The sequence below is a fragment of the Vanellus vanellus genome (genome assembly GCF_965231255.1).
Source record: "Vanellus vanellus genome assembly, chromosome: 1".
Classification (NCBI taxonomy): Eukaryota; Metazoa; Chordata; class Aves; order Charadriiformes; family Charadriidae; genus Vanellus; species Vanellus vanellus.
Window position 1 is genome coordinate 126,144,533 of NC_138905.1, and position 22,071 is coordinate 126,166,603.

The following is a 22,071-nucleotide window of genomic DNA, read 5'->3' on the forward strand; positions in this document are numbered from 1 at the left end:
AACTTTCACAATAAGGAGACTTTGCAACGGTAATGAGCAGAGATCTATATAATTTAAGAATCACACACAATTCAAAAGAGGTAGTAAACAGTAAGTTAGTGATACGAAATTTAACACAGTAATAAAAAAGCCAACTGTTGAAAAAGAACAAATCCATCATTAGGCCATCTTGAATTCTAATGATCCACCTAAAAAGGATAGAGAAGAAAAAGTCTAGAAAAGTACTTTACAAAGCCTAGTTCTATTCTTTCGTTAAGCATTTGTCATTGATAACCATCATCAAGACAGCGGGCTATAGACTTAGTCTGATTTGGTATGGGTGTTTTTTTTATATATCCTGTATGAAGCTGAATTTCACATACAATCTGCTAAATAGAAGAAATAATAATCAAGTATTTCAAGGCACTTGAAGACAAACTAGTGTCAAAGCTGTAAAAAAACCCAAGGCAGCAAATTCTATTAGCTTTAAAAAAAAAAAAGCAAAACCACAACCACCACAAAACCCCCACTCTTTTTAGTTGCTTTTGTGCAGACACAAACACAGGTTGTTTTTCTGTAAGAAGGGAGAATCTTAAACACTTACCGATGTGGGCATCCTTGACAAATCTTCTGGTCAGCAAAGGACCCTCCTAAAACTTTACTTAACATTGCTGGATGACCCAAAGCTTTTAAAGCTTCATCTAAACTGTCCACCAAGGAATTAAAAAATTCTAAAGCATCATGTTGTTCACGTAGATTTACAGGTTCACCCCAAAGTCTGAAAACAAAAGCACATTCTTGTCAAATATTTTTTGTTTTGTTCTCCAACAATTTGTTTTCTAAAAAAATACTATTCAAGCTATTAATCTCTCCTTCTTAGCGGACAAACCAATTTATTGCTTTGTGATGTAGTATACAAACTGTTACTCTGTCCCTGACATTTGCTTACTAGTAAATAAAAACAAGCTTGTGTGTATAACTTCATACTTAGTTCAAAGTCTCAATATCAAGGTTAAGAACTGTTAGAATTCAAAATAACCATCTTACTGTAAATTTTGGTTTATTCTTCTACAGAATAGTAAAGAGGTAGGTTAACAGATACAATGCTACACAAGTTCTGCTAATTTACACTTAACATCACTATAATTTCTTCTACTATGGTTAGTTTTGCTACATTTCAGTGGTCCAGTGAATCAATACTAAATTTTCTATTTACCTAAATTGTTTCCAAAACCCTCTTGGTACATAGTACTGTAGCCTGGAAGCTGCTAAATGACCAAAAATTACTTGGAGATGCCTCAGAACTCCAATATTGTACTCTTTTCTATCTTCTGTTTTACTCAGTGCTGGTTTGTCTTCATACTGATGTGGATAACCAAACACATCATCTCGCGGGTCAACGTTGCTCTGAAAAGCAGAAGAAAATTTGTGCAATTAAGTTTGCTATGTAGCTGTCTCATAGCTAGATGTATCCCTTGTTCAATTTAACAACCTAAGGTGTTTCATATTCTCATCTGATGAAACATATAATGTCTCTGTATGCATTAAGGGAGTTCTAGTGGCAGAAGTGGTGTACGGTGCTTTCAAGTACAAATACATGAGGAAGAAGTGCGCAAACCTTGCTACTTGGATCTGCTGAACTGCCTCTCTGGCAGCAAGCCTATTCAAGCAAGAAATATTATGCTACTGTCCCCACTGCTAGCAGTGGAAAGCAAAACAATTAGTAACTTAAATTTGTTACAACCTTTTCATAAAAAGGAATCCTATTTTAAAGATAAGCAAGTTCTACATAATTAAATTTACCTCATTGTCCTGCTTTTCATCCCCAGACATATCATCATCTACATCACTGCCTGTGCCTTCAATTGCAAGAATCCCATTCCTGATGGCTGGAATCATGTACAGCTGCTGAATGACAGAATTCATGTAACAAGTGGCACCAGCATTTTTTAGTCCTACAAATCCCTTTGGTGGTCGAGGCCCAACAGGTGGTAGATATTCCCATTCTGTAAGCGCTTCGCAAGCTAAAAGATAATAGCATAATGTGATTAGGGAACTATTTTGTTATAGAAGAATTAGACCATCAATGCAGTGCAAAGGACAGTTGCATAAAATTAGTATTAGTGTGTGTCATACTGCAGTTTAATAAAACAAATGTTCCACCAGAAAACTTAATTGCTAAAATTAATGCAACTTCTATGAATGGTAGTTCTACCTGTAATCTTAACATTACACCATTTTCTTGTACTGCGTAACTAAAAAGATGGCCAGACAAAAATTCAGTCTATTTATGTATCAAACAGAAGTCTTCCCTCAATACCAGCAAGCCTCTTAGCTGAAGAATTCAGCTGAATATATGTAGTGTATATAACCAATTTATAAGCCTTTCACAAACTTAATCCTTTTAAAATTACAATATTTCATTTATGCTTCACTTTTCCTTGCCAGAATGGGAAACAGTTTCAGATAATGCTATCTATATGACTCGTGATAGATTTTTTTCTCCTGAGTCTTCTCCCTCAGACCTCTCACATGTCTTCAGAGCACATTTACAATCACACATTTCCTATGCTAACATGGTGTTCTGTTAACACAAAAAATTCTGATGTAAAAGTAAGAGAGCATGCATGTTTACAAGCAAGCTTTATGTGGTATATGAAACACACAGCATGCACAGTTCATACATGTGTTCTCTCTTCTGATGTACCATAGAGATCTGGCATTCTATCATGCTTATCAAATATCTGAGTAGAAGGAAATGCCAGAAAATCTTTCTAATTGTGAGGTGATAAGAAATACACTACTTCCCAATAGAAAAGGGTAAAGAAAAATCATGAGGCAAGGGGGAAACTATAAAGCTGCCTTTTTCATTTGTTCATTTCAAATGGAATCAAACAGGAAGAGACTGAAAAACTAACTCAAATGACTCACTGATACCACCAACTGGGCAAGTAGCACTGTCATTTTAAGAGACAGTGGACAATTCCCACTATGGGATACTATTTCTAGTTACTTATAATTTTGCTAAACTATACAAGTTTAAACATTCTGTTAAATCACAGAATGGTTTGGGTTTGAAGGGACCTCTAAAGACCATTTAAGTCCAACCCTCCCTGCCATGGGCAGGGACATTGGCAGGACACTAGGATCAGGTTGATCAAAGCCCTGTCCAACCCAGCCTTGAACACTTCCAACAATGGGGCATCCAGAACTTTTCTGGGCAACCCGTTCTAGTGTCTCACCAGCCTTATCATAAAGATTTTCTTCTTTATGTTCAATTTAAATTTACCCTCTTTCAATTTAAAACCGTTGCCCCTTGTCCTTGTCCAGGCCCTTGTAAAAAGTCCCTCTTCATCTTTCTTATAAGCCCCCTTTATGTATCAAAAGACCACAACCAGGTCTCCCCAGAGCCTTCTCTTCTCCAGGCTGAACAACCCCAACTCTCCCAGCCTTTATTCCTGTATCAGCTTGAGTTTGGTATGTGTCATCCCTCTCCCCCCCGCCATTTTCTTCCCCTGTTAATTCTACAGCCAAAATAATTTAGCTATCCCATTTGGGGCTGCAGAAAATATTCTCCTGTTTGTTTGTTTTTAATGAAGTCTTACATGCTTTTTATTGATAACAAAATCTGTGTTAAGTATGTGCCTTTTGCCATCCTTGTGAAAATTAGCCCAAGTTTCATTTGAGTATTGGCTTTTGAAACACTAACATTTGTAAGTTTTTATACATACAGCAATTTCTATAATCTTTCTTGTTCTTCAAGTGCAGAGCTGTGCTGAGACAAGGCCAAAACTGAGAGAACAAACATTTGAGAAAGGACTACGACAAGCAGAGAATGAGTATAGAGATAAAAAGGGAAACAGGACAGTGGACCTGTGTCTGTGTGCGAACAATAATGACAAACTAGGTGAGCAACCAAACAACTGGCACTGAAACTAAGCTGAAGATACCTTATGAGGTTCTGGGATTGGTTAGGCAGAGCCTGAAGCGATGAGACAAAAGTAGAAGATATAGACTGAATGAGGTTCCTGGGAGCTGGTATGGACAGAGGGGAATAGCCAGAGATCGGGGCAGGAAGGGTCAGACTGTGTAAGTGACTGGGGCTGGAACTTGGATGCAACTATGTAATGCAAGTCAGTACATTAACTGCATAAAGAACAAATAAAGGCTACACTAACAAACTTTTCTAAATTTCTGACAGCTTATTTTGCAACATTAAAAGCAGCCACAAACTAACCACAAACTAAAAACTCCAGCATCTAGTTCAGTTGATAATATAAACAAAACCTATACATAATATATACATAAAAAAGTAGAAAATAGATAATTAAAAATATTACATACTAGTGATTGCTGTACCTATGTAATACATTTCAGTCAAGGTGTCTACTATCTGTTTGAGATTTCGGACACATCCAACTGCTAGTGCAACTAGAAGCTCAAAGCCAGCATTAATAGTAGCTGGTGAACTACAGACGGGTATGGCCTGCTCAGCAGGCAATTCTCCATTTCTCATGTATTGTAGATAAACATTGGATGCCGGAAAGATGAAATCATCTATCAACTCCTGAAAAAAAAAAAAAAAAAAAAAAGGAGAAAATAAATCACCTGTTGCCATAGAAATGCACCCTATTTTGTAACAGAATAAGAGTTATACAAATGATCGTCTGAGACCCAGAGGTGTACTTAAAAACAAGAGTTAAAACTGAGACCAACACCATAATGAGCTTTTAAAATTTAGACTCTATCCTAAAGTGGTTCCCTGCAAAACCACCCCCCCACTGCAAGTTAAAAATAAATCTGTATTATTATTGATTGGTAAAAATTTTCTTTTGCCAAACCAGTATTATTTACAAAGCTCTTTATCAGTTAGCGCTGAAAGAACCAATATTGCTGCTGTATAATATCAGAGACACAAAGAAAACACATCTGATTAAAGAGACACTCAGATGTCATGCATTTGTTCAAACTTGCCATAAACACTAGTAGCACTAATTAAGAACATGTGGAGAAAAGATAATACAGGGGAAATGAGAGAAAGTAGTCCCGTACAGGACTGTCCTGTATCTAGCTCACCGTCCTTGTGTGATGTTTGCCAAGTCTTGGAATAACAGCTCACTAGGTCACAGCAACTCATACACGGTGGTTCCGAAGAATGAGAATGTTAAATACTTTATGAATGAAATGTGTAACTTTTTTTTAAAAAAATATTTTTATAGTTTAAAAAAAGAAGAAAAAAAACTCTGTAGGTGAAAAAACTTGAACTTACTTTAATGAGATTAGCACCTCCTTTTTCACAACCAATATGGTATTTCTTCTCAGGTGTCTGGAATGCTAACAACTCTTTTGTTACTCCAAGGTGACCCTCTAAGATAGTTTCTTCAACACCTGTTTCCCCTGTTCTTTTTACTTCATCCTGCCATTTAAGAAAAAGTTGGGATACTCTAAATAATATGCACTTCTGAGCTTAAAACTGCACTTTACAACAAAGCAGCAAAAAGCTGACTATCAGAAATAAGTTGATCCTCAAACTTACCCTAATCCTCTTAAGCCAGTCAATTTCATTATTGAGAAGAACTTCAGCATTAGGAACATTAATATTACTGTTGTAAGCATAGTTAAGAAGATGTCTTAAGAGAGTAAAGTAGTCTCCAGAATGCTTAGCTCTCTCTCTTGCAGTACTCTATGTAAACAAAAAAAAAAGATAAGTAATTCACACAGACTTCTACTTGCAGCACAACACTAACATATTTTCCCTAAAACTGGCAGTAAATATGAAAGAAAAGAAGTGTAACATAATTTCTAATCTTTTAGAAGTTTACAACTGTATTTAGCTGTTAATGAATGACCTGTGAACTGTTTGAGTAGCGATTGCTATACCTGAATAGGAAACAAACAGTGAAGCGATCAAATGTTCAAGAGAGCCACTAGCATGCAGAATTGAAAAGCCCTGGGAGGCCCAGTAAAAGAAGGCAATAACTGTAGGTATCTATCTAATCTGCTAATGATTTTTACTTGAAGGCGAGCATTAACTGAAGATGAAATGCATATATTAAATCTTATTGTTCATGTTCTTATCAGAAAACTCAAAAAAATCCCTTTCTCCCTCATCTATCTCAAATTGAAATCAACTGTGCTGCTTGCCTATAGGTCAAAAGTAAAGATTTTAGGGACTGTTGTTAATAGCAATTCGACTTTTCTTGTAGATATTTTGTCTCACTATTTTTTACAAAAATTCACATTGTACTGAAGCCTTTACCTCTCAAAACTTACCCCTAGAACAGTAAACAGCAGGGTAATGAAGAAAAGGAGAGGTCTCTGTCCCATGCAACACCTGGTAGCCATTAAAAAGAACTGCTCCTGTGCCATCTGACGAACAGTTCTGGAAATCATTTAATAGAAACATTATATAATCTCCCTATCCAAACAGGACATTAAAAAAAAAATTAAATTTGTGCTTATCTGCTCAATTCCATTTTCTAAAACTGCACATAGTGTAATAAATGGGAATATTTTAATTATTCACTAGCCATCATATTGTTTCTCCTTCTAGTGAAATTTTGGACACATGAATTACTATTACAAAACTTGTTCCACAATTCCAGTATTTAAAGGTAAAAGAAAAAGAAACTTATCAGCACCTAACCACTAAACCTTCACAACTGCCAGCAAATATTAGATAACACAACAAGCAATTTGCAACCCTGAATAAATTTTTCTGCTTTTTCTAATCAAGCACCAGTTGTGTCTGAAAGACAAAACATAACTACCCTAATAAAACTGCTCATATTTATCACTACAGCAGTTTGCGGAGCACCTATGAAGTGATCAAAATTTATCATTAGTAAGAAATGAAAAAAGATGACCTCCTGAAAATTCAAATGGCTAGAATTAAAGGTAAGTTTCCATCTAAGAACTTAATTTAACCACTGGAATAATGTGGGAATGGGTAAGCTTAAGGAAAAAAAAAATATTTAAGGCAAACCCTATTCTTTCAAGTTGTATGGTTAATTGTCTGAAGACTGTATCTTGTAAAAACTGTCAGAAACAACTCTGCTTGGGTGGGGAGAGAATACAAATGAATGCTGTGCTTTATGGAAGTATCTTGACACATAAGAAACTGAATTTTACAGTGTCTTCTTGCTGTGTCTGTCATTGTTTTCTGCCCATGAGGTTACTGTGGAAAGGACACTAAAGAATCCCCCTCTCCTTCAGAGTTATTTCATGCGGGATTAATTGTGCTTCAAAGAATGACCATGAGGTCACAGCAAAGATGCATGTACCTAAGCACCCTGTCTCTGGTATACACTTAGGAAAGTCCACAAGAAGAGGGAAGTACACAGTGACACTTCTCCAGAATGTTCTCTCAGCTTCTAACAATTTGTGGTTCAGGAAGACTACCATCAGCAGTATTTCATAGCCCTCTCTGGACAAATTCATGAAAGAACCCCTAAACCTATTCGAAACCGAAGGTTTACGCTGCTTAAAAGTAACGCTCAAGAAGTTCTTATACAAAGAAACACTGTTCTCTATTTATTCTCTCTTTGTTACTTCTGATTTTAAAGGTCTCTGTGGTATTCTCCTCCCACCATTTCTCTCTTCTCCAATACAAAGTGCCCCAAGCTATTCAGCTGTTCCTCAGATGGAAGCCATTTCAGAGCTTTGATCTCCCTTGTCACCCTTCTCTGATCCTTGCAAGCACTACTATATTGCTTTGAGTTTCAAAAGACCATGGGGTGGAGGGGGTCTGTTTTGTTCTTAATAATAATTGACATTTTATGGGATCTCATTGCTGCGCTGACATTTTCATAAATCTTCTCACAGAAATTTCTTTTAAGATTCAACCCTTCAACTGCTTGGGACACATCACATAGGCACTCCTCAGGTTCGTGCACTTATAGGCAGAATGAAACAGATAAAGGTGTATATACAAGTTATTTTCCAGAAATGAGAAATGTGACCAAGGAAACATACTCCACACTGTCTCTGAGGAGTATGGAGTATTTGAAGACAAGTATTGTGTTTTCGTGAGGCTGCAACAATCTAAGAGCTCTTAAGGAACCATGGGGGATGTGGCTGCCTAAATGCAGGCATCTGCTGCCATGTTAGACACCATGACAACAGCGTAGAGTTGGCAGATAGGACAAGAGTTGCATGACGAACTCACACTCACCCGGTGAAACAGCTGGAGGCCAAATGCCTCCATTAAGGCAGGTAATTTGAATCCCATCCTAGTGACAGCTCCATGATACAGATTTCTGCTCAGTTAACAGAAGTCAGCCTCTTCAATGGGTGTGCCATTGCTTTACACAGGCATTAAGACTTTTTATTTATTTGGGCCACATATGTATGACCACCACACACTTTGCAGCGATCAGTGGAATACTTCTGGGTTCCAGGATCATTTAGGACTAACTGTTCAGCTACCTACTGTTGACTAAGCCAGTCTTGTATTCAGGGGTCACCACTAGAAAATCAATTACCTTGGAGAGTAAGAACTGCTCTAGTATTTCGTATTGAACATTTTGCGTTCTGCTTCTCAATGTATAGGTAGCATGGTTATACTATGAGGAAATAGCACAAGTTCCATACAATCTCAGCCTCTGAAAGAAATAAACAAAACGCAACGACCCATCTGATCTTTTCCAGAATGATCATATTTGTGAGATCTGAACTTGATCATCTTCCTAGTGTTTTATGGTGCACCAAAAGCATTTTCTCAAATTGCTCTCTGATTGAGGACACGAGATTCCAGAACAATAACTGAAAATGGAAGGATATTCAGAATTCTATCTGGTATTTGCTAAACTATCTCTGCACCGCGAACGCTAATTTGTTTCTACATTAATTCAGAAGACAGAACTTTTTTATAGGTTAGTTCAACTTCACTGTCTTAATTTTCAAAGCAGTCTTCTGTTTCTACTCATGTTTATGCTATTCTAACCATCGTGTAATAACGAGTAGTTGCACTTTAAGTGAGATTTATCATATATATCAGAAATTTTACAAGCATAAGAGAAAAGAGCTCAATGGTTAGCTGCTTCTACTGACAGTATGAACCATTTTTCCATACAACAAATTCAGCTCATTTCCCATTCTGGTGGAGAAAGAAAGCAGAGTTAGGGAGCTGAGCAGCAGTCCACTTGGATAAGAGAAGCCCTTAAAAATTTAATCCCCTCTGACAAAAACACCTGAATAAACCCCATCCATTAATGCTACTCTAATTTTTAAAGGGTCAACAGCTAGCACACCTGGGGGATTAAGCCACTGCTGTTCAGACTTGGCCTGACATGCCAACAAAACATGTGGAAAGAGAAGCCCTGGCTTGGGGACACATCTAGTTTCTTCCAGTATTTTACGGAGAAAAGTACAACAGTCAACTATTCACTAGGCATAACAATATGAAATAGTTGGTATACAAATTCAGTTAGAGCTCAAATCAGCAAGAAGGGTAACCATTGGAAAAGACTGGCAGAACCATAACAGATATTCCCATCTGTAAATCAAGACCATAGATTTTGCTAAAAAGACCTTCTACCTCCAGTACAAAATGTGTTAGATAGAACCTGCACAATAAAATTCAGAGACTAAATTGTTTAAGACTTGCAGATTTAGAAGTTTTGAACCAATAGTTCACTTCCTTGATGAAATATGACCAGAACAGAAAAATCCTCACAAAGAACACCTGCAGTTTTCAAAGACTGGGAACGAGTCATTGACACTATTGTTTGTAAAAACAGAATATTGCTATCTTGCTAGTAACTATTTTAATATTTTACATTTTATTGGAAATGTAAAATAAAGCAGACTAATCATTTTTGGTAACCAATTAACAGTAAAATGTACTCATTCTATGGGGGTTTTTTATTTTTTTTTTTTTTTAAGTAAACATTGACACAGCTATTCTGTGATTTTTTGCAGCAGAAAAGGCATTATGAGCACAGTGTTTTTAGAGTGGGAAGGATCACAAAATAGATTCATAGTAACAAAAGAATACCCCAGTATTTTCTACCTTCAGTTATTCTTGATGATAAAATCCTTGCCTATTAACCCAAATAGGTGAAAGTGATAGCAAATAAGAAACTTTTAACCCTGACAACTGATAAATGGTGGCAGAGATGAAAACAAAAGAGAACTACCTAGCTGTGATGACAGCTTTCCGGCCCACGTAAAGTGACAAGAATCTCAGCTGGTGATATTCAAAGCTTAAAGAAAGGTTTTAAGACCATTTCATGAGAGAAATGACACATGAGAAGCAGCCCCAGAAGTTTTAATGTTGTAATACTGCCAATAAATAAGCACGGAGATCACAAAGATTTGGCACACTAGATCTGCTCACTGAATTTAATATGCAAAGAATTACTTATGTCTGCAAAGTGTTGATACCAAACACTAATCGAAATATAAACAAATGCTAGCGAACACTTGAGAAATGTCACTTAAATTCCAAGCACAATGCCAGAAAGTCAGATAACTACAGTGAAATTTATTATAAAAATTATCACCCATTACTTATAGTTGTACAACTAAAAAAGCCACAAATCTGATAAATCTTTGGACTCATATAAAAAAAAATAATCATAGGATGGGGCAGCACTAACACTTTCCCATGCTATTCATTACTCCAAATTTGACATGTGGCCAACATACACTTTTTGTCAAAATAGTAACTTGATATCAACTGTTGACAGTTTTAAAAATAAAATTTAGTGATTTCTTACTCATCAGCCTTGAAAGTTACCAAAAATAGTGAAAAACAGCTTGTTTCATTTAATGTGTAAAATTACAACATACATTTGTCATCATGTTTTGTTAAACTTATCTAACTTAAATGATAACAACACGCTTCAGTGAAGCTGAAAATTCAACATCCTTTACCACAGGTTGCAAATTAATAAAGCTTATGGGATTCTGGAAATAACACTTCAGTTTTACCAACGTGTGCAAATATTCATTGTAAAGAGATACTCTGATGATACTATTGATCCTTTTTTATGGTTAGTATTCCTGAACATGAAACCGAAAACATGGTGCTGAAATTCTGACCCCAGCCATCTCAGAGCACCACAATCTGACTCCTTTTAAAAGGTACTGAAAGGCTCAGACAACTTCACATTTCTGATCTCTGTCATTTCTTAAAGAAAGGTTAAAAATATTCATGGAACAACAGTAGAGGTATCTTAAAAAACTAGAATTAAATCTTTAGTAACAGTTCGAAGCTTTAAGTTCAATAACAACTTACAAAAACTTTCCACCTGGATGGCTTAAAAAAATACACACCCCAATACTTTCCATCACAATTTCACATGGGCTAAAAGTCACAAGACATGCATCATACAGATGCTGTATCGTGCAGATGCCATCTAAGCAGAACTGCAGGAATAGCCCGGAGATAACAAGAGATCCTTGAACTCTATGGCAGGACTGCAGGACAACAGAACCACATCGCTCTTGGCAGCTCCTGCTGGTTTTCCCTGTCCATCTGCCCTCCAACGGTGCTAAGGGTTCCACCAAGATGCTGCTACTGTACCAGGTGACAGCTCTACATAAACATGTGAGTCACATGAAGACTCACAAGCATACCACTCCAATGCAAAAAAAACTGAGGATTAAATCTCACCTTCCTCTCCTTGAACTGCTAGCACTGTATCTTGTCTTATCGGAAAAAGTATAGGGAAGCTCTTCTATACTTAAGTCACTTAAATATTCTTACGTAGCAAGTATTCACATAATTCCCAAAAAACATAAAGTACCTATTATTTTATTCTAAAGTTGTTCTAAAGCCATCAGTAGCACATTATCAGGCATCCATCTGGTTTGACAATATCCTCCTTATGAGTACAAAGATGGGACTGAAACAGTTACCACTTTAGGATAGGTATCCAAATTACAGAATTATATTGCTAAACAATTAATCGAGACAACTGCAGAAAAATCACTTAAATAAGAAGTCACTGCTCTGCATTTACGCTTTATATTAATTTTGAATTGTAAAATAAACAAAACAAAACAAAAACCACACCACCAAAACTTACTTGCTGTGACAGTGCAATAGCAAATCAATGATAAACGTCTGCCATGCCTTTTCTTTACTAAGAGCATCCAGTGCCGTTGGAATCAAAGCAAAACATAAGGTCATCACCTCCAACGCTTCACAGCAAACTTGTTCATCTTCCATGTCTGGTTCATTTCCTGCATTTGTCTGTGAAAATAAACAAGAAAGCACAAAGTGGGTCTAGGAAAAAACCTGGAGGAACCCAGCTGGCTCCAAGGTATATACACTAAATACAAACGCAAACCACAAATTTGTATACTAAGTGATTATCCGTGCCAAGTATTTTATTCACTTCACTCAGACGTGATTCAAAGCACTATGCAGGATGACCTGAACTTCCAGTACTGCGCTTCTCAAAGGAGGATTCCAAGCACAAACTTAAGGAGACAAAGTTAAATAGGAAGCTAGTGGGCAAAAGTTACATCAGTCAGTACTGCTGGATTTTTTTGTTGGTTTGCATTTGGGGTTTTTTTGCCCCCCTCCCCCCCCCCCCCCCTTTTTTTTTTTATTATTTTTAAATAAGATTCTTTTCTTCACTACTCAGAACCTGGAGTTTAAAGCCTTGGAAACAGTTACTATTTAAACAGAGAGAGGCTGTAGTGCTGTATGACTTGTCAAGAAGTCCAGTTTTAAAAAGCTTGGATACTCACAACTTATTTGACCAAATGCTTAATACTGCTAGAATTTTTTCACCACTTCACTATTTTTCATTAACACGAAACAGCTCAAACAAATTTCAATCATAGCTGCTGTGGTGACTTTTGAAATATGAAAGGATGATGTTTCTAATTGGTACACAGGTCACTCTTTCCATTAAACACCTGAATCAAGTGAGTTAATTTTGGTGCATTTTCCCAAAATAAATACTTTGAGGAAAAAAGCAAGCCCTCTCCTCCATTTAAGCCAGAATTATTAGCTGGAGGAAGTTCTGAAGAAACTGAATGTGAGTGGGTTTCAATTTTAATTCATCAGTAATCATGGCTGCAAGTTAGCAACATTAACCAGAGACATAGTATTTGTTTTATATATGGAAAGGTTATCAAGATTAAGTGGGCAGAAAGAAGGGATTATGATGCAGAAGAGATAACCAATTGTAAACAGCAGCAGAAGAGGACAAAGTATGTCTTAGTCTGGCAACAGACACCATTTTGTGCTTGCACAACAGCTACAAATCAGAGACAGTCACTACCGTTGCAGCAGGAGGATGTGGTAATTCTGACACATCTCAAGATATGAAAGTAAAAGCAGAATGGTTTCAACAAGCTCAGGACTGCACCTGCTCTGCACTGAAGCCCTGCTGAGAAAAGAAAGTTCTTCCTGCATGGGTGCAGGGATCTAGTAGAAAGGCAATGTGCGTATTATACTCAACAGAGTACTTCCCTATACTCAGGCACCAATAGCTGATGGGTCTGTACAAGCAGCATACTTGCAGTATTTCAGATGGGTAGAGGCTTTCTCTAAGCTAATAAGGAAATGGCGGTTTGACATCACTGAAAGTCACACACAGCCTTCAACCACTGAAGGACTCCCATACCAGAATTTTTTGAGGCAGGAGGCAGAAGAGATGCCATAAAAAATATGCCCTCAAAATAATTTATTTTGACGTTAAAGTTTAATTGAATTTATCAGGTAAGTTCAGAAGCTTCTTGAAGTGCTCAGAACATTCTTTCAGAAGTCATACTTGATAAGAGTACTCTGAAGTGCCTCTTAAAAAAACATTTACCATAGCTGCCTTTCATGTTTTTAGGAATCCTGACATGTTATTCCCGATCCCACAAAATCAGTCTGCTTTTGTTCTTAAACTAACATTTAATGATAAAACTCTACCCCACAGACTTAGCAAAATGCTCTTATGACCTATGAGTTAAAAGTTTAGTGGTCAACTGGGAAAATTGAAAGCACTTTCCTTAAAATACTTTTTTCTCTAAGCCAGTGTTTACCAGTCATCAATATGTTCAATCTTTATAAAACTGCCATAGGAGTTAACTCCTCTCATCTATAACCAAGCACAATTCTCCTAAATTAAGAACATGTCTTTTATTGCATCCTGCTCCTCTGTTTCTGCGATACTTTCCTCTCTTTTAATGGTTTTTTTTGTTGTTTGTTTGTTTGTTTGTTTGTTTTGTTTTTTTTTTTAAACAAAATGTACTTTATTTCCCCTTCTTATTATTTCTGCAATTTCTTCCTCTTTTTAGTTTCCCCATTTTCCCCTTCAATTTTTAGTTCCCTTTTGCTTAGGATAAACCAAATGCAGCTACCATTTATTACAAATGTCCATATAAATGTCAATAAAAATAAAAAAAAAAAACACAAAAAAACTTTGAAGGTTGATGGATAATGCACAGCTTAAACATCACTTATTTTAAAACTTCAATTGTTTGAAAAAAATCTTTACAGAAATTAACTGTAGATTTTTTACCCCAAAAATGTCAGAAAAAAAAAAAACATTTAGGTACCCTTTCCTTTAGGTGTATTTTCTCTAGTGTACTACTGCTCTTAAAACATCAAATGTATAGATATAAGAGCACATCTTCACGTGCCTGGACGGTCACGCCACTTAAATCACTTTTTACATGCAACTTATATCACCTCCCCCCTCAACCCAAACCAAGCCCAACCAAAAAACCCCAAACTTATTTCATGAAGTCATTCTCACAGCAATAGAAGCAGATGCCATTATACCACTACATAAGCTAAATGCAAAGGTATTGCATTTTGCTGACGTAAATATTCTTTCTCTAATTGATCATTTAAGCATAACAGCTACTACACCAAGAATAACACTTCCCTATATATTCCTTTACCTTTTACTCTCAGGCAAGTATTGATGAGTACTAAACTTGATTTTATAAGGCGAACAAGTGAGGATGATGAGAGAACGCAATTTTGTTTTTGAAAAAATCACCGTCAAAATACAGGTTACTATTTCCTATAACTGTAAGCAACATTTGTTAAACACAAGGTGTGTGATAAGACACTAATACATAACCCCCAACTCTAAACTATTTGCATAAACCACATGTGAAAACATGAAGATGGTCTACATACATATATCTACATAAAAGGAAAAAAGCCATATAGGATTAGCAGTTATTTTATTTTACCAGTGCTTCAGTGCTAATTTCAGATCAGTTAGCTTGTTTCTCATTCTAGACTGCACATAGGCTTTAAATCCACTTCTGTAGAATGGACCTTTTAAATTTGAAGACTAGAAAAATCAGCATTGCAAAGAAGTGCTTATTTCTTATTTATATACAGCATCTAACTGGGCTGAAAACATGTTACAGCAGCTTACAGAACTGGTGCATTTTTGAACTGCCACCAGATCCAAGTTACAATTAAATAGCTACTGAGAAAAGGAATTTGGAAGAGAAAATTAAACTATGGTATGACAACTGACATATCATACCGGACCCAGGAATACATCATCACCAAAATAACTACCTAAAAGCTCAACACACTGTAAGCGTTACCTGGTTGACACTATCTCTTTTGTAAACAAAGGAACAGCTATATAGAGAAGAAGTTGCTTAGGAATTCTTACCTTTTCGTAGATTTTACTGATTTCTTCATTCGAGCTGAAAACCAGCTGAACTGACCCACAACCTGATGCCCAAACAATTTTTTGTACTGCCCTAATAACACAGATATCAGGGATGTATTTTGAAGCCTGAAAAAGAGAGGAATAAACAAAGCAACATTAAAATGCAGTTGCAAATAACATTACAATAGATTCTAAAATTTTCACAAAATTTGAAAAAAATTTGAAATTTAAAAATTTAAAATTTAACAATTATTTTCTCCTTAAAATAGAGAAAACAAGATGTTGCATCTTGGAAAGTATTTGTACTTCACTTATGTAATACTTCCGTTTTTAACAGAAAGTAGCATGTATTTTAAATATATTACAGAATCTTAAATCGTCATGTTACAAGTACCAGGCATTACAAGAAAAGTGAATATTTTTGATAAATAACGAGCATCTCTGATTCTGAGTAAAATCTAGCAGAAACTACCAACTTCAATGCTAAAACATTCTTGTCTTGGGCATAAAAACCCAACAAACCACCAAGCATGCATCTGGAAGGCAGCTTCCCTCTTAAGTAACATAACAAGCTGAATTTATTTTAGGGTTTTTTCCTCCATGATATGTATGTATTGTGCTAACTGATAGCTAGACAAACTAACGCTTACCAAGTATGTGATTAATATAGAAAGGGATTGTTGTATATTCAAGTTATACAGGTTTTAAAGTTAATAAGAACATAGATTATGTATCTTATGAATGCAGACTCACTCTTCAGTATTTTCAGCATGGTCAGAGCTAACATCCAACAATTTCTACTGATACACAAACATTACGAAACATACTACAACTACCATTATTTATAACTGTATCAACTTGCAAAAAAAACCCCAAACCTATCTATATTAAAAGTAGAACTGTCCAAAAAATGGGCAATCTTTAAAAGCAGATAGCAGACAGTTCTCAAAAATTTCAAATCTTTTTTTTTCTAATGCTCAGGCTTAATAAAAAAGCAGACTCGAATAAGCTTAACTAATAAGCTAGCTGCATCAGGAAATCTGAACAATGTACATTCTCACTAGCGATATGGATATTAACAGTAGTTACAAGAAAAGTAATAGGTATTTCACCTTTGCCACAAGCAAAGCAACCTTTCAGTAACAGCATCACAAGAAAAATAACGCTTTCTTTTTTAATCTCATTGTAGTTTTAAAATCTATAAGTATTCCATTTTTTTTTAAAGGTGAAATATGTCTTTCCATGCTGTACTCTTCTGTCTGGCCTACGGAAACCATGCCAGATTTATTTTTTTTAAAATTGTGTAGTCAGTTGGAAAAGAGTCTTTGACCATCAAAACATTAAAAGAAAGAAAAAAAAAGTCTTTCAAAGGCAAACTACAAAACTACAAGTCATATGAAATACAGATCTACAGCAGTTTTCATAATTTCAGAAAACTACAGACAATACTTTAACAGCAATACTGTGTAGACTCTCGTAAAAGAGATTCAGATTTTGTTTGCTTTGACATGCCTGGTGAAAGAAAAAAAATTATTTATTTATTGTTAGAAGTCCTCCAAAAAGGACAAAGGCACAATTAAAAACCTTTCTTCATACCTCACCTCAAAAAGACATTTCTTCTGTAGAAGGAAGTTAATTAAATCAGAGTTCAAAAGACTGATTTTACACGTACAATCATCCATGGATGCAATACCACTACTAATGGAAGGCAGATAGTACAGTCTTGCAGTCTTATGCTTTCTTTAGACATCGCTCTTTGTTCAGAAGAAATCCTGTACTTTTCAACAGGCATCCAAGCCTCAGGCTGCAGGGAGTGCCACAGCCTTGCACAGCTAGCATGTGGTAGTGGTAATAACGGCTGTGTGAGGTGTGAGCAAGTTGATGATCTGCTGAGCCTGGTGGCAGAGCTCAGGGAGGGAGTTGAGCGACTAAGGAGTATCAGGGAGAGTGAGAAAGAAATCGACTGGTGGACCCAGGCCTTGAGCTCCTTGAAAGACAGACCAGGCCAGACATTGGAAATAAAAAAGATCACAGGGATATCATCTCCTTGCCCTGTAGGGCTGAAGGCACGGAAGGCAGTGGCCTACCTGAAAATGGTGAATGGAGGCAAGTCTCTGTTAGGGGCAGCAAGCGAACCCCCTATTTGCCCGCCTGCCCTCCCCATGTACCACTGTACAACAGGTATGAGGCCCTGGGCATGGTAGAACAGCCTAAGGACAATGAGGCTGACAGTTCAAATACATCAGAGGAGCCACCAGGACCAGAAAGGCCTACTCACCACATTAAGACCACCTCTACAAGGAAGAAAAGGAGATTTACAGTCGTGGGCGACTCAGCTCTGAGGGGGACAGAGGGCCCGATATGTAGGGCAGACCCCACTCTCAGGGAAGTCTGCTGCCCCCCTGGGGCACGGGTCAGGGACATCACAAAGAGACTCCCTGGCCTGGTTCAGCCCTCGGACTACTACCCACTGCTGCTGTTCCATGTGGGGGGTGACGAATGTGCAGATCAGAGTGCGAGGATGATTAAAAGAGGTATCAGGGTCTCGGGACAGTACAGGAACCTGGAGCACAAGTTATTTTTTTGTCCCTAATTCCAGTTGCAGGCAACGACATTGAAAGAAAGAGCTCAGTCTGTTAGTACGTGGCTCTGTGGCTGGTCTCACCGCCACAATTTTGGGTTTTTTGACAATGGAAGAGCCTATGTGGCACCAGGCCTGCTGGCAACAGACAGGGGTTGTTTCACTCAAAGGGGGAGAAGGGTTTTCGCCCAAAAATTAGCAGGGCTTCTTAACAGGGCTTTAAACTAAACTTGATGGGGGAAGGGGTTATTATTGGTTTTGCCTGTGACAAGCCAAGGGATGCTGTACCAAGCAAAGATGAAAAGGGTGCTAGTCAGGGCCTGCAGCCATTCGCTCCGAAATGTGCTGGCTACGCTGCAGCATGCTCAAAGCCTTACGTAGTCAAGCCAGGAGCTCCTGGACCAACATGAGCCAACGGAGAGGCACTGTTAATACACAGCATAGGAATGTCACCTGGAGAGCAGCGCAAAATAATTACAGCTGCTCCAGCCAAGTCAGCCTCAATGAAGACACAGCTGAAGTGCCTCTATGCAAATGCACAGAGCATGGGGAACAAACAGGAGGAGCTGGAGATGTCTGTATGCCTCGAAGGCTACGATCTCATTGGCATCATAGAAACATGGTGGGATGACTCCTATGACTGGAGTGTTGGCATGAAAGGCTACAGGCTCTTCAGGAGAGACAGGCAAGGGAAACGAGGAGGCCATGTTGCCTTATATGTCAAGGAGCAGCTGGAATGCATGGAGCTCAGCCTAGGGATGGATAAAGAGCCAACTGAGAGCCTATGGGTCAGGATTAAAGGGAAATCGGGAGCAGGGGATATTACAGTGCGGGTCTGCTACAGGCCACCCAACCAAGAAGACCAAGTGGACGAAGCCCTCTATAGACAGATAGGGGCGGCATCACGTTCACAGACCCTGGTCCTCATGGGCAACTTCAACCACCCCGACATCTGTTGGAAGGGTAACACAGCCAGGCATAGACAATCCAGGAGGTTCTTGGATTGCATTGAGGACAAATTCCTTCTCCAAGTGATTGAGGAGCCAACAAGGAGAGGAGCTATGCTGGACCTTGTTCTTACCAACAAGGAGGGGCTGGTAGACAGGGTCAAACTCAAGGGTAGCCTGGGCTGTAGTGACCATGAAATGGTTGAGTTCGAGATCCTCGAGGCAGCAAGGAAAGTGCACAGCAAACTGATCACCCTGGACTTTGGGAGAGCTGACTTTGGCCTCTTGAAGAATCTGCTTGGCATGGTGCCATGGGATGAAGTGCTGGAGAGAAGAAGGGCCCAAGATGGTTAATATTCAAGGATCACCTCTTCCAAGCTCAGGAGCGATGCATCCCTGCAAAGAGGAAGGCAGGCAGAAAAGCCAGGAGGCCTGCATGGATGAACAAGGAGCTCCTGGACACGATCAAAAGGAAAAAGGAGGCCTATAGGGAGTGGAAACAGGGGCGGGTAGCCTGGGAGGAATACAAAAGAATTGTTCGAGCAGCCAGGGATCAGGTTAGACAAGCTAAAGCCCAGATAGAACTAAATCTGGCCAGGGACATTAAGACAAAAAAAAAATAATAATCCTTCTTTAAGTATGTCAGCGAGAAAAGAAAGGCTAGGGAAGATGTGGGCCCTCTCCAGAAGGAAACGCAAGAACTGGTTACCTGGGACAGAGACAGAGCTGAGGTACTCAATGACATTTTTGCCTCAGTCTTCACTGGCAAGGACTGCAGCCGCACTGCCCATGACTCAGAATGCAAAGGTGAGGATTGGGAAAATGGAGAACCACCCACTGTAGGTGAAGATCAAGTACAAGACCACCTGAGGAATCTGAAGGCGCACAAGTCCATGGGACCTCATGAGATACATCTGCAGGTCCTGAGGGAATTAGCAGATGAAGTCGCTAAGCCACTAGCCATCATATTTGAGAAGTCGTGGTGGTCTGGCGAGGTTCCTGCCGACTGGAAAAGGGGAAATATAACCCCCGTTTTCAAAAAGGGAAATAAGGAAGACCCAGGGAACTACAAGCCAGTCAGTCTCACCTCTGTGCCTGGCAAGATCATGGAGCAGATCCTCCTGGAAACTCTGCTAAGGCACATAGAAAACAAGGAGGTGATTGGTGACAGCCACCATGGCTTCACCAAGGCCAAGTCATGCCTGACAAACTGGGTGGCCTTCTACGAAGGGGTTACAGTGGCAGTGGACAAGGGAAGACCAACCGATGTCATCTACCTGGACTTGTGCAAAGCGTTCAACACCGTCCCACACTATATCCTGGTCTCTAAATTGGAGAGAGATGGAGTCGACTAGTGAACCACTCAGTGGATACAGAACTGGCTGGATAGTCGCACTTGAAGAGTTGCAGTCAATGGCTTGATGATCAAGTGGAGAGCAGTGACGAGTGGCGTTCCTCAGGGGTCAATACTGGGACCTGTACTGCTCAACATCTTTGTCAGCGACATGGACAGTGGGGTTGAGTGCACCCTCAGCAAGTTGGCTAATGATACCAAGCTGTTTGGCGAGGTAGACGTGCTGGAGGGGAGGGATGCCATCCAGAGGGACCTGGACAGGCTGCAGAGGTGGGCCCAAGCCAACCTCATGCAGTTCAACAAGGCCAAGGGCAAGGTCCTATATCTGGGTCGGGGCAATCCCAAGCACAAATACAGGCTCGGCAGGGAATGGCTGGAGAGCAGCCCTGAGAAGGACTTGGGGGTGTCAGTGGATGAGAAACTCAACATAAGCCGACAATGTGCACTCGCAGCCCAGAAGACCAACCATATCCTGGGCTGCATCAAAAGAAGTGTGGCCAGCCAGTCAAGGGAGGTGATTCTGCCCCTCTACTCCACTCTCGTGAGACCCCACCTGCAGTACTGCATCCAGCTCTGGAGACCCCAACACAGGAAAGACATGGACCTGCTGGAGCATGTCCAGAGGAGGGCCACGAGGATGATCCGAAGGCTGGAGCACCTCTCCTATGAGGACAGGCTGAGAGAGTTGGGGCTGTTCAGCCTGGAGAAGAGAAGGCTCTGGAGGGATCTTATTGCAGCCTTCCAGTACCTAAAGGGGACCTACAGGAGAGCTGGGGAAGGACTTTTTACTAGGGCATGTAGCAATAGGACGAGGGGGAATGGCTTTAAACTGGAAGAGGGCAGGTTCAGATTAAACATTAGGAAGAAATTTTTCACTTTGAGGGTGGTAAGGCAATGGAACAGGTTGCCCAGAGAGGTTGTTGAGGCCCCATCCCTGGAGGTGTTTAAGGCCAGGCTGGACGCGGCCTTGGGCAACCGGGTCTAGTGGGAGGTGTCCCTGCCTATGGCAGGGGGGTTGGAACTCGATCTTCAAGGTCCCTTCCAACCGAAACCATTCTATGATTCTATGAAGATGGTAATACAAGACTACTTTCATTTAGATAGCTCAGAACGGTTTTGGAGATAGCTTTGCAGATATTCTATACAGTATAGAAAAACAATATTCACTGCTTTCACACTGAGGGATCCTGATTCACTGTGGTAGAGGAAGTTGCAGCAGTTCCGATTTTAGCTTCTGCTGAGTTCAGCAGAAGTCAATAATGTATTCACTAACACGATTCAAAATTTCAAATCCAAATGGGGTTTGGTCATACCATACAGTACATACAGATAAGACATTTGCAAAGCACATTGTTTAACCTTACTAAGCTCCACAACATCATTTTTCACTGGCATCATTATTGCATTTCAGTACATACATAAGCAACGATTTGAGACTTTTCTTTCAGCATTTAAAAATCATGCTCAGTATTTAAAAACTCCCTCCCATTTTCTGTGTTTCTTTTCAAGAAGAGAATGTTATCAGAAAACAAAACATAACAGACCAAAAAAAGAAGTATCACGAAAATGTTTTCAAAATACCTATTAACTTCTTTAAATCTATTACATCAA

General features: G+C 38.9%; 1 protein-coding gene across 1 annotated transcript in view; it reads right to left on the bottom strand.

The window, feature by feature from the left end:
* USP9X (ubiquitin specific peptidase 9 X-linked) overlaps positions 1 to 22,071 on the bottom strand; it is an 83,885-nt gene that overhangs the window by 19,140 nt on the left and 42,674 nt on the right. Inside the window, exons 24-32 of the mRNA XM_082494525.1 lie at positions 15,579 to 15,704; positions 12,015 to 12,181; positions 6,253 to 6,361; positions 5,516 to 5,662; positions 5,249 to 5,395; positions 4,324 to 4,546; positions 1,783 to 2,003; positions 1,196 to 1,386; positions 584 to 757 (exon numbers count right to left, since the gene is read on the bottom strand). Coding sequence (XP_082350651.1) covers positions 584 to 757; positions 1,196 to 1,386; positions 1,783 to 2,003; positions 4,324 to 4,546; positions 5,249 to 5,395; positions 5,516 to 5,662; positions 6,253 to 6,361; positions 12,015 to 12,181; positions 15,579 to 15,704 — 1,505 coding nt within the window. The remainder of the gene's footprint in view (positions 1 to 583; positions 758 to 1,195; positions 1,387 to 1,782; positions 2,004 to 4,323; positions 4,547 to 5,248; positions 5,396 to 5,515; positions 5,663 to 6,252; positions 6,362 to 12,014; positions 12,182 to 15,578; positions 15,705 to 22,071) is intronic.